This window comes from Coregonus lavaretus (genome assembly GCF_964263955.1).
Source record: "Coregonus lavaretus genome assembly, chromosome: 26".
Taxonomy (NCBI): Eukaryota; Metazoa; Chordata; class Actinopteri; order Salmoniformes; family Salmonidae; genus Coregonus; species Coregonus lavaretus.
This window is the reverse complement of record NC_140013.1, coordinates 30,936,037-30,949,498: the sequence shown is the minus strand read 5'-3', so window position 1 is coordinate 30,949,498 and position 13,462 is coordinate 30,936,037. Positions and strand designations below refer to the sequence as shown.

Below are 13,462 nucleotides of genomic sequence, written 5' to 3'. Positions count from 1 at the left end.
GAGAGAAAAAAATCTATTTATTCCATTTTGAATTCAGGATGTAACACAACAAAATGTGGAATAAGTCAAGGGGTATGAATACTTTCTGAAGGCATTGTATAGCCTATGCCAGGTGTGAGTTATGCAACAAATGTAGCCCAACCACATATGGTAACTAGGTTCCAAAATTATATCACCGTCATCACAGAGGGAGACCACAAAATGTTCATCTAGCAGAATATGTTTTTTCCCCTACTGAAACCGATTCCGTGGTAATAGACAGAATGTTGATTGCCTCACATGCCACATCCTGTCCTTTTGAGGAAGTCAAGCATTCGGTCTGGGTTAGTTTATGCAGTTAACACTTAGATACCATTAGAGTTGGTCAGAGTACAATATGCTTCTTTAAGATTTCATTAGACTGAACTCTAAAACCAACCAACATCAACACAAAATGCTACAGAGGGCAGCCTCAAATGTTTCAGACAAATCAAAGCTCAGTAAACCAAAGGTAGGTGAAAACAAATTATTTCTAAGTAGCGTGTCCAAATACATTGAATTGATGACTAACTGTGTAGAATTGATAACTAACTGTTTAGTGCTAACTACCTACAATAGTTAGCACTAAAATGTGATTCTAATTAAAAGAAGAAGCAATGCTTGACTGATGGTCAGTAGAAAGAAGACATTGGTCATCTGTGTGGAAGTGCAGCAGATATATGGTCAAAGTTGTAAGAAGGGGGAGGGTCCATCAAATTACTCAAAAGGTTCCCTAGATTGCTGCAGAGTGTGTGGTCCTAGTATTTACTAGGGATTTACTGGGATTATACATTTATATAATTATGTTGGTGATCTGATGTGGAGATACTGGCATTTGGACAGATTATAAATACTTTTAGGTTTATGAACATTTTGAAAAATCTATGAACTGCACCTCACAAGCTCATCCTGATAGAGATACACACATAGTGCAAAAGAGATTGAGTTCAAGTTGCCACATGTGCCAGACTTCTAGGCTCAACACACATTGTGCAAGACAATGGCACAGTATTACTGTAAATCAAGGGTGTAGGAGAACATAATTCATTACCATGGAATTGGTCCCTCATTAGCATAATATGAAAGGAATAAAAGGAAAGGAAATGATCATAAACACATTTGATTGGGTGATTGGGTGGGATGGGGGTGCAACATGCATTGCATAATATTCCAGATTGGGTCCTGACTCCTGCTGCCACTGTGGTAAACACACATTTAATCTGTCATCTGTAATCTCTCCATGCAGCGCTCCACCAGTTTTGGGCGATTTGAGGGCCTCAGACAACCATCACCAGCCAGACTAGAGGAAAATGGAACAACAGTGGCAGAGGAGTCTGGATGTGAGGGTTCTGATCAGACCAAACAAGGCAGCCTGGGGAAGAAGATGAAGGCCATCTCTCTGACCATGCGCAGGAAGATGGGCAAGAAGCACTCCAAAACCTTCTCTGAGGAAGCTGTGAGTCACAATACAGACTGCCTCTTCCTCATCCTACACAGTACTTAGTATTCTGCGTAGTCTATCAAAGCATCTAGAGGCTCTTAAAATATTGTATATTTCCTCTCTGACTGGCTGTAACCCACATCCTCAAATGCAACATTGTGATGTCTACCTATGTCATAAGAATACTCTTGTAAAATAAGTCTGGCCAAGCAAGGTTCAATTTGTGTTGAAATTACGTCTAAGTGACAAAATAGTATCCAACAACCTGGTCAGTATTTGGAAGTGGCTATGTTGAATTGTTAACTCAATGACACTTCCTTACATAAATGGCACAGTTATGTACAGTATATAGGAATCAACATCAATTTGGCAGACTCACATAGTGGCTTGTCCATCTTGTATTTCCCATGCAGGGTGAGGACACTGACAGAGACCTAGAAGAGGAAACAGAGAGAGGTCATCCTTTAGAGAAATGCTCTGAAAAGACCAGCAACTCTCTGGAGAGCCTGTCCAGCGGACAGAGCTCCTCCAGTAAGTCCTCTCCACAGGGATGTCAACAGAAAGTCATGTCTCTCCTCATACAAGTCTGTAAATGAAGATACATGTTTGTAAATGAAGAATAAGCAAATGTGATGTGTTTTCATGCGTTTTATTTTACCATTGTATTACCATATTATTACCATTATATTACAATATTATCATAGGCTTGTAACCTTCCCTCCAACACAAGGATACACGCACGTACTCTTCTTTGTCCAGGGGTAAATATGTGCAGTGTAATCATACTGTGATGTCTTGTCCCCTGTTGGCTCAGGTGGTGTGGCCAGCGTCTCAGATGGCTCCAGTACCAGAGACAGTCTGAGACTAGAAGAGGACGGCTCCTACAACGGACACTTCTGTGGTAGAGCACGGGTCCACACAGACTTTGTTCCCAGCCCATATGACACTGACTCCCTCAAACTCAAGGTAGACAGAAGATACAGTGCCTTGCAAAAGTATTCATCCCCCTTGGCGTTTTTCCTATTTTGTTGCATTACAACCTGTAATTTAAAAGGATTTTTATTTGGATTTCATGTAATGGACATACACAAAATAGTCCAAATTGGTGAAGTGAAATGAAAAAAAATCTAAAAAATACATAACGGAAAAGTGGTGCGTGCATATGTATTCACCCCCTTTGCTATGAAGCCCCTAAATAAGATCTGGTGCAACCAATTACCTTCAGAAGTCACATAATTACTTAAATAAAGTCCACCTGTGTGCAATCTAAGTGTCACATGACCTGTCACATGATCTCAGTATATATACACCTGTTCTGAAAGGACCCAGAGTCTGCAACACCACTAGGGGCACCACCAAGCAAGCGGCACCATGAAGACCAAGAAGCTCTCCAGGTCAGGGACAAAGTTGTGGAGAAGTACAGATCAGGGTTGGGCTATAAAAAAAATATCTGAAACTTTGAACATCCCACGGAGCACCATTTAAATCCATTATTAAAAAATTTAAAGAATATGGCACCACAACAAACCTGCCAAGAGAGGGCCGCCCACCAAAACTCACGGACCAGGCAAGGAGGGCATTAATCAGAGAGGCAACAAAGAGACCAAAGATAACCCTGAAGGAGCTGCAAAGCTCCACAGCGGAGATTGGAGTATCTGTCCATAGGACCACTTTAAGCCGTACACTCCACAGAGCTGGGCTTTACGGAAGAGTGACCAGAAAAAAGCCATTGTTTAAAGAAAGAAATAAGCAAACACGTTGGCGCCAAAAGCCATGTGGGAGACTCCCCAAACATATGGAAGAAGGTACTCTGGTCAGATGAGACTAAAATTGAGCTTTTTGGCCATCAAGGAAAACGCTATGTCTGGCGCAAACCCAACACCTCTCACCACCCCGAGAACACCATCACCACAGTGAAGCATGGTGGTGGCAGCATCATGCTGTGAGGATGTTTTTCATCGGCAGGGACTGGGAAACTGGTCAGAATTGAAGGAATGATGGATGGCGCTAAATACAGGGAAATCTTGAGGGAAACCTGTTTCAATCTTCCAGAGATTTGAGACTGGGACGGAGGTTCACCTTCCAGCAGGACAATGACCCTAAGCATACTGCTAAAGCAACACTCAAGTGGTTTAAGGGGAAACATTTAAACGTCTTGGAATGGCCTAGTCAAAGCACAGACCTCAATCCAATTGAGAATCTGTGGTATGACTTAAAGATTGCTGTACACCAGCGGAACCCATCCAACTTGAAGGAGCTGGAGCAGTTTTGCCTTGAAGAATGGGCAAAAGTCCCAGTGGCTAGATCTGCCAAGCTTATAGAGACATACCCCAAGAGACTTGCCGCTGTAATTGCTGCAAAAGGTGGCTCTACAAAGTATTGACTTGTGAATAGTTATGCACGCTCATGTTCTGTTTTTTTTGTCTTATTTCTTGTTTGTTTCACAATAACAAATATTTTGCATCTTCAAAGTGGTAGGCATGTTGTGTAAATCAAATGATACAAACCCCCCAAAAATCCATTTTAATTCTAGGTTGTAAGGCAACAAAATAGGAAAAAATGCCAAGGGGGGTGAATACTTTCGCAAGCCACTGTAATGCTTCTAGATTGGGGTAATGTGAAATGTCATGAAAGATGTTTGTAAAAGCTGTTTCATGAACCTATATGTATGAATCCAATCTCTTGATGTCTTTTCCCAGGTTGGAGACATTATCAGCATCATCAGTAAACCTCCCATGGGCATATGGACGGGGATGCTGAACTACAAAGTGGGCAACTTCAAGTTCATCTACGTTGACGTGGTCATGGAGAAAGAGAGAGAGGAGGAGGCGCCAAAGATCAGGCCTCAGAGGATGAGCAGGAGACCACGACCAAAGACACTACTGGAATTACTGGAGCGTCTTCATCTAGAGGTGAGTGCTCAGAGGTCATAGCTAGAAGGTTTTGTCAAATTAACTTCAGATTTGACTTTTCGTAGCAGGTTAGGATAATTAACCTAGCAGGTTATGAGAATTAGGTTAAGGTTAGGGAAAGGGTTAGGGTTAGCTAAAATGCAAAAATAATCGTATTTTGATGTTAATTAGACAAAAGCTGGATCCCTTCTAGCTCTGACCCTGTTAAAATGACTGCCAAATACAGCTCAATTTTTTCTTTCCAGTAACCAATCAATCCATGACATGAAACCTACACTGAGAAAACAATGTAAAGTGTCCCACAACTCTACTAGACACACAGTATTGAGAACGGTGTTGTCTCAAGTACCCAACAAAATAATTATAATATGCATAAACATAGCCTAAAGCACTCAAAGGTGAACAAATTAGTATAAGATTATGAAAGGTAGATGAGATGACATTGACAATGGAACTATATCATGTTTATTCCAGGAGTATGCATCTGCACTGCTTCTGAATGGCTACCAGACAGTAGAGGACCTGAGGCACCTGCAGGAGAAACACCTTATAGAGCTGAACGTGATGAATCCAGAACACAGAGGCAGGCTGCTGGCTGCTGCAGACTGCAGATATACAGAGAGTGAGTAGCAAAACCAATTTCTACTGTAGCCTAGCCCTACTCGATTTCTACTGGGGCAAAGGAAATGGGCAATTGTACCACAGACATTTTGTGCTGTGCAGCACTACGTTCAGAAAGGAACATCTTGATCTTTGTGTATGATAAGCAGATGCTTATCGCTGTTATTATTAAAGATGTGCCCATCCTGCAGAGTTGGCACCAGTCAGAGAAAAACTGCTTAAAGAGGCACAATGTCTTCCTCTATTCTAATCCTCTATAAAACACTGCAAGGCTCTGAAACACAAAATGAAACAGAAAGATTGGTCTCCAATCCAGATTAAGAAATGAACAATACTAGCCAGTTTCTGTCAGCTGCTTACAAAACGGGATGCGTTTTAGCATAAGGGTTATTAATGTTTGTGTCCTCACATAACACCATTTATGTTAGTGAAATTAAGGTCATAAATGTGTGTTGGGCTAATTTCGGACCAAACAGATGGCACTGCCACCCTGGCTAAACCAGATATCGTGACTGTGGGCTAGTTCCTGACCAAACAGATGGCACTGCCACCCTGGCTGAACCAGATATCGTGACTGGCTGTTGGATAACCCTGGCAGAGGTTACCAGCCAGGGAGGAATTTAGTCATTAAATCAAGCTTAATTCCATTTGGATGATGTGAGAATGGCAACCCTAATTAATTTAAAAATTGACTTGGATCCGGGCAGCCAACCTGCAGGTGTCTGTCTGTGTCTGAGGGTCCAATCAACCAGACTGCTTTGTTCTTGTGTTCGCAGGCGATGATGTGAGGGAGAGTGAGGAGCCCTCTTCATCACACAGCCTGAAGGAGGAGAAGAGTGACTGTCCCAGAGACTCAGGCTGCTTTATTCCATCAGAGTGCTCTGAAAACAGCAAAGATGACACAGAGAGCCAACCAGTCACACACTGATAGGCCGCACTATCCTAATAAACATACCGGTATAAAGAGTTGATTAACTATTACGTTTTGACATGTAAATTACGATGGCTCACCATGTTTGTCTCGTCTGTATTTGGTTTAACAAGGTGGGATTTCATTAATTAAATGTTAAATGTAGGCTATTTTTCTTAAAACCGATGAATTTGTTCCTCCTTATAAGCCTTCATTTATGAACCTTTTTCTTTAACCTATTAATTCACATAAAGCATTGGGCCAAACTCATTCCACGGAGGGCTGCGGGGTTCTGCTCCTCCCTTGTCCTTGATTGATGAATTAAGGTCACTAATTAGGAAGGACCTCCCCTCACCTGGCTGTCTAGGGCTTAATTGAAAGGGGGAAAAAAAAAAACCTGCAGACACTAGGCCCTCCATGGAATGAGTTTGACACCCCTGACAAAGTATTTACTACTTAAATCATATCTTATTTTTTGTGTATTGTGCTGGAAACTATGGTGTGTGTTTGGTTTTACTATCCTTGTGGGGACCAGAAGTCCAAGGAACATTTCGCTGGTCCCAAGGAATAAGGAGGCTATTTTAGGTTTAGGTTTAGGGTTAGGAGTTAAGGTTAGGTTAAGGGTTAAGGGTTAGGTTTAAGGTTAGGGAAAATAGGATTTTGAATGTTGTTTTGTCCCAACAAGTGCGTATCTTTTTAAACAATCCTGGTTTAACAAAATGTTCATACTTGTAGAACTCAATATATGTGCAATATGTCACACATTAATAAAGTATTTATGCATCAAGAGTTATCTGTCATTAGTCTAACTAATCCGTTAATTTGTACTGCATTGAATGTATAATTTATAATTTCAAGCAAAATGTGCAGAGGAAGGCGTTGCCGTTGTACAATATTGCTAAATGTAGTGACACTGAACACACATATTTGAAAACGTCATATTTGACTAGTGTTCATGGGAAATGTTGTTTCTTTGCGTTCTCTTTCCGTGTATGTGTAAGCGATAACGCATGGATTGGACTACGTTACCCAGAAGCATTAGACCACGTTATAATGGTGACGTGTAGTTCTGTGGCTCATCCACATTATTCTTAATGCAGAACCGGTCAAGAGGGGTTTCTACTAGTTACCACAGTCACAAAGTCAAAATTGGCTATATCGTACATATGCATTCTTATTTTTTTGCCTTTTTGGTCTTAATTTAAGGATATGGTTAGTCATAAGGTTAGCTGTGTGGTTAAGGGTTAGGTTTAAAATCATTAAGAAGATATATGTTAGAAATAGGCGGGGTTTATGTCTTAGTGGCTGGTGTAACTAGTGACGACCGTCAAGCGGTGACAACGTTCATCCATTCCGAAGCTGATGAGTCTATTAGCATAGATTTTGTTTTACTACGTCTCAGTTCGGTGGTGATCAGTACTTGACAATGGCTGGGGAAATGTCTATGATCGGTAAGTAAAATTTAACCGTAACATGTGCTTGTTGTTGTGTAGCCAGCTGTTTAGCTAGTTACTATAGCTAACAAGTGGACTGACACGTTACCAGTAACAGTTAGCTGGCTAGTTGCTACCTAAATCATTACTAGTAGTCAGTTAGCTGGAAAGGTAAATAAAGTGTCAAACTGTCAACGCTGAATGAATATGTAAATAAGTAGGCTAAATGCGAGCTAGCTATGTAGTCAACATCCATACCTAAACCCACGTTTTTTTTATTTTATATATATCTTCCGTGTCGCAGGATCGGTCATTCTGGCTCTTTTTCTGGCTGGCTATCTGGGGCAGCAGTACCTGCCTCCACCGAAACCCAAAGTAATCGGCCTAGATCTGGGGACCACTTTCTGCTCCGTGGGAGTATTCCACCCGGGTACCGGGGATGTGGAGGTGATAGGGGATGAGGAGGGGCGGAAGAGTATCCCTAGTGCGGTGTCGTTCACCCATACAGAAGTTCTCGCCGGTCACGAGGGTCAGGATCTGGCCGACAGCAATCCTCAAAACACCATCTATGATGCCAAGCGGTTTATTGGAAAGATATTCGAACAAGAGCTCCTTGAGCAGGAAAGTGCTCGCTATCCATTCAAGGTACAGTACATACATGCGGAGTCACTGACCACCTTCCGGATACACTTGAAACCCTACCTCTTTAAGGAATACCTGGGATAGTATAAAAGTAATCCTTCTCCCTACCCCACCCCCACACACACACATATATATATATATATATAATATTTTTTAAACAAATGAAAATTCAAAATATACTCTGAAAAATTTAACAAAATAAATTGTAAAGTGGTTGTCCCACTGGATATCATAAGATGAATGCACCAATTTGTAAGTCGCTCTGGATAAGAGCGTCTGCTAAATGAGGTAAATGTAATACTCCTGTAGTTACTCTGACAGTCAATACACCACAGTGAAAATGATTGAATAAAGCATTAGCATTTGGCTGCATAAGCTATGTGTGATTGCAGGTGTATAAATATGCTATATCAATGACTGTTGACTTTCATTTGTAACAACATACATTTCTTTCAGGTGATAAACAACAATGGCAGTGCAGAGTTCTTGGTCACCACCAACCAGACGTTCACGGTTACTCCTGAGTTCATTGGTTCTCGGTTGCTGCTGAAGATGAGGAAGATGGCGGAGCATCACCTGGGTGTCCCCATCCAGAGGGCTGTTATCTCTGTCCCTGCTGAGTTTGATGAGAGACAGAGGAACTACACCATCAGGGCTGCCAACCTGGCCGGTCAGTCTCTTATCTGGCAATACTTTATCAACAGTCATACAATATCTGATATGATGTGTAAACACTGCTACAGGAATTACTTACACTGTGTAGCTTTTTATTGTAGTCTCATTTAGAAACAGTATATCATACAGGGGATGACATTAAGGGTTGCCCTATTGCCTGAGGCAAGTAAACTGAGCAGTCACGCAAGTTGAGCCTGCTCTGAGATGTTTTTTTGTAGTTTTTTAAGTGAAAATTGCCAATAATTCCTAGCTTAAAACTGATCTTTCTGGTTCATCCACATTGTCTAAGTGAGCTGAGCTTGCTCAGATATTTTTTTAAATGATAACAACCAACATACAAATAATTTGATTACTGATCTTTCTGATTCCTCTCCTATGTGTAGGTGAAAGGCAGGCAATATGGCACTTCTGCGTGTAAAAAGCTAATAAAAAATGTCTGATGGGCAAGTGCCTTACAGACTTTAATGTCAATCCCTGATATAATTAGGTGTTTGTTCTAAGCCCATAACTGTGTTAATGATCCTATACAGACAGAGAAAGACAGTAGAATATTGGACACCTAATCCAAAGATGTAAAGATTCCTAAGGGCTTTGACCAAATCTACACTACCCACTGTAAGAACTGTAACTAACATCTGATTGTTCTGTTTACACCACTCAGGACTGGACATCCTGCGTGTGATCAACGAGCCCACGGCTGCAGCGATGGCGTACGGGTTACACAAGGTGGACGTGTTCAACGTGCTGGTGGTAGACCTGGGAGGAGGAACGCTGGACGTCTCTCTGCTCAATAAACAAGGGGGCATGTTCCTCACCAGAGCCATGTCAGGTAGGACGCTAATCAACTCTCAACTCCTTATCATGTTGTAGATACGCATGGTTTAGTTGGTGTCACTTTAATTTCTCTTCTGTCAGGTAGGGTGGCAGGTAGCCAAGCGGTTAAGAGCGAAAGGTCGCTGGTTCAAATCCCCGAGCTGACTAGATGAACAATCTGTTTGTGCCCTTGAGCAAGGCACTTAACCATAATTGCTCCTGTAAGTCGCTCTGGATAAGAGCGTCTGCTAAATGACTAAAATGTCTAAAGGTCAAATGTTCTGGAATAAAATTGGTCATACAGTACAAGTGGAACATTTGTCATATTTTATACTGAATAAAAATATAAACGCAACAATTTCAAAGATTTTACTGAGATACAGTTCATATAAGGAAATCAGTCAATTGAAATAAATTCTTTAGGCCCTAATCTATGGATTTCACATGACTGGGCAGGGGCACAGCCATGGGTGGGCCTGAGAGGGCATAAGCCCACCCACTTGGGAGCCAGGCCCAGACAATCAGAATGAGTTTTTCCCCACAAAAGGGCTTTATTACAGACAGAAATACTCCTCAGTTTCATCAGCTGTCAGGGTGGCTGGTCTCAGATGATCCCGCAGGTGAAGAAGCCGAATGTGGAGGTCCTGGGCTGGCGTGGTTGCACGTGGTCTGCGGTTGTGAGGCCGGTTTGACGTACTGCCAAATTCTCTTAAGTTGGTAGAGAAATTAACTTAAAATTATTTGACAACAGCTCTGGTGGACATTCCTGCAGTCGGCAAGCCAATTGCACGCTCCCTCAAAACTTGAGACATCTGTGGCATTGTGTTGTGTGACAAAACTGCACATTTTAGAGTGGCCTTTTATCGTCCCCAGCACAAGGTGACCCTATTTACATTGACATTTTAGTCATTTAGCAGACACTCTTATCCAGAGCGACTTACAGTTAGTGAGTGCATACATTTTCATACCCTATGTAATGACCATGCTGTTTAATCAGCTTCTTGATATGGCACACCTGTCAGGTGGATGTAATATCTTGGCAAAGGAGAAATGCTCACTAACAGGGATGTAAACAAAATTGGAGAGAAATAAGCTTTTTGTGCGTATAGAACATTTCTGGGATCTTTTATTTCAGCTCATGAAACATGGGACCAACACTTTACATGTTGCGTTTATATTTTTGTTCAGTATAGTTGGAGGACCATTTCCAATTGGCACAACTAATTCAAACCATACACGATAATGGATTTAAATGGAATTGATCCCAATACAACACTAACAGATACATAGTATACTTGGACTCAGATAATGACCCTTGCTGTTGTGTCCTTGTTTCCTAGGTAACAACAAGCTGGGGGGGCAGGACTTCAGCCAGAGGCTGCTCCAGTACACCATGGAGAGGGTCCGCCAGCAGTACGACGTTCCCCCCACCCTCAAAGAGGACATCCACCGCCTCCGCCAGGCCGTGGAGGCTGCCAAGCTCAACCTCACCCTGCAGCCCAGTGCCCACCTCAGGGTACCCCTGCACCTGGAGCCCCATGGGGACCCCAAGGAACCACCACAGGGGCCCGCCAAGGACCCAATCCCAGTCATCTTCCAAGCAGTCATCACCCGCGAGCTGTTTGAAGAGCTGAACGCCGACCTCTTCCAGAAGATTCTGGTGCCTGTAGAGACAGTGCTGGCCGAGGGCCACCTGGGGAAGGAGGAGGTGGATGAGATAGTTCTGGTGGGAGGCTCCACCCGCATCCCTAGGATCAGGAAGCTGATCAGTGAATACTTTGGGAAGGAGCCCAACACCTCAGTGGACCCAGACTTGGCAGTGGTGACCGGGGTGGCCATCCAGGCTGGCATCATGGGCGGCTCCTGGCCCCTACAGGTCAGCGCTATAGAGATCCCCAACAGACACCTCCGCAAGACCAACTTCAATTGATCTAGTCTAGAGAGGTGGCAAGGGGCATAAGGATGCCACCAGACAGAGACTTGCCATATTAAAGGATGGTCTGCATTTTAACTGTTAATTGTCCTTCTCCATCTTCACCAGGTGTGCAATAGTATTATGAGGTTAAAATATGATCTTCTTCAGCTGTAATAATAGCTACTGGAATATATTTTCACAGAGAAACTCAAATTACACCATTACTTGTTTACTGCCGGCCCAATTTATTAGACCAACGGTGGTAGATTGAAATGGTGTTCAATTCAGGGAACAACCTTTATTTCTAGAGAACTGTGACCAGCCAATACAACTTCAGCTATTTATTTATTTATTTCTAGTTTATGTCTATGCATGTGTGCGAGCGTGTTTGTACTGTGAGTTGTGGGGTGTACTGTACATGAGGAGTATTTGTTTTTCGGTGGATGACACAACGTTCTTGTGCCTTTTCAAAGAGCTGCTGTGGTTGTGTGGAGCTGTACTGTGCTTTTAAGTCACCTGATATGAAGAACCACCAGTCCTTTAGGGAGTCCTTCTATTGACTAGGGCAGTATACTATTAGAGTTCTGGACCAAATATGTTTGCACATACTTTGTTACATATTGTTTCAAGCAGTAGCCTATGCTCAGCTTTGCGAGACGTCGGTTTAGTATGGGATAACTGATGACGTAATTGTCAAAATAAGGGGCATACTAACTTGGCTAAATATTGCACTTTGAAAACGATTTAACTTGTTAGCCAGCATCATCATTCTGGTGCAATTGAATTGTAAGAATCACAGAGTACACTGGCTGACACTTAGTACTAATATTCATTATTCTACGTTTTAGTCATTTAGCAGACACTCTTATCCAGAGCGACTTATAGGAGCAATTAGGGTTAAGCGACTTCCTCAAGGGCACGTCAACATATTTTTTACCAAACCAGCGACCTTTTGGTTACTGGCCCAACGCTCTTAACCACTAAGCTACCTTTATATAGAAGTACTTATTGTAAGTGCCATAAAAAGACCAAAGGCTTATGGTGCCTGTTAGATGTGTTACCGTGTGGTAGAGTAATGGTTGTGGCTGTTAGAACCCCTGGAATTGGAGAACAAACATGTTGGTTGATAATTTACTACTATTAGCCAATTCACATTCTCTCATGTATAGAATGTACATTCCAAAATACCAGTCTAGTCAGGGCTGAAACAGCAGAAAAATTAAAATACTGTATGCCTTTAGAGGTTTGTTCAACAAGGTAAACAGTTTGAATGCATTCCTTGTTGAACGTGCCTCAGATACTGTACTGATTGCACAGTTCTCTGTAGTGATATGCTATAGGAATTTATCTGGACCTGTCCATTTCAACTGAGTATGTAACTTAACAGATATTTTTGTACTGCAAGTTTTGCTTATATTCTTCAAAGCACCCCTCTCATATGGCCCCCTTAGATATCTGCTTTAAATCTGCTTGTACTACATGCATCTTTACAAAAATTCCAGAAATTCCCAAAATACAATTATTGAATTTCTGCAGTGAAATGTTATTTTCTTTCTATGAGGGATTTTCTAGAACAGTGAACAAAATGAAAACCAGCTTTAATACACATACAAAACAAATCCATTCAAAACATAGTTCAGGACCAAACAGAGATTGCTGTAAGGGAAAATATCAACATTCAGATGCATCTTGCGGTCTGCATTACATGATAGACTGACTTTCTAGTACAGGTGGAAGTTAAACAAAAAGGAAATTTGTGATAAAGATGTTCCCAGCACATCTTGACTGATAAAATCTTGCAAATTGCATTTACCATCACTCACTAGCTTCTTCAGAAATGTGGTAACATCTTGCCACGTACCTTTACAATTCAGAGGGGAAAACATCAGTATAATAGAGATCCACAATGGTGTTAGTTACTGGTATGGTCTACTGCATATACAGTGGGGGAAAAAAAGTATTTAGTCAGCCACCAATTGTGCAAGTTCTCCCACTTATAAAGATGAGAGGCCTGTAATTCTCATCATAGGTACACGTCAACTATGACAGAAAAATTGAGGAAAAAAAATCAAGAAAATCACA

General features: G+C 41.8%; 2 protein-coding genes across 2 annotated transcripts; both read left to right on the top strand.

The window, feature by feature from the left end:
• Positions 1 to 335: 335 nt before the first annotated feature.
• Positions 336 to 6,687, top strand: LOC311101703 (SAM domain-containing protein SAMSN-1-like). The gene is made up of 7 exons (XM_084142855.1): positions 336 to 490; positions 1,265 to 1,474; positions 1,873 to 1,990; positions 2,274 to 2,425; positions 4,159 to 4,371; positions 4,846 to 4,993; positions 5,769 to 6,687. Exons 1-7 carry the CDS (start codon positions 434 to 436, stop codon positions 5,918 to 5,920), a joined length of 1,050 nt encoding a protein of 349 aa, XP_083998981.1. The 5' UTR covers positions 336 to 433; the 3' UTR covers positions 5,921 to 6,687.
• A 531-nt stretch (positions 6,688 to 7,218) lies between these two features.
• Positions 7,219 to 12,911, top strand: LOC311102161 (heat shock 70 kDa protein 13-like). Its single transcript, XM_084143402.1, has 5 exons — positions 7,219 to 7,353; positions 7,640 to 7,980; positions 8,434 to 8,647; positions 9,314 to 9,481; positions 10,806 to 12,911. Exons 1-5 carry the CDS (start codon positions 7,329 to 7,331, stop codon positions 11,393 to 11,395), a joined length of 1,338 nt encoding a protein of 445 aa, XP_083999528.1. The 5' UTR covers positions 7,219 to 7,328; the 3' UTR covers positions 11,396 to 12,911.
• Positions 12,912 to 13,462: the final 551 nt, after the last annotated feature.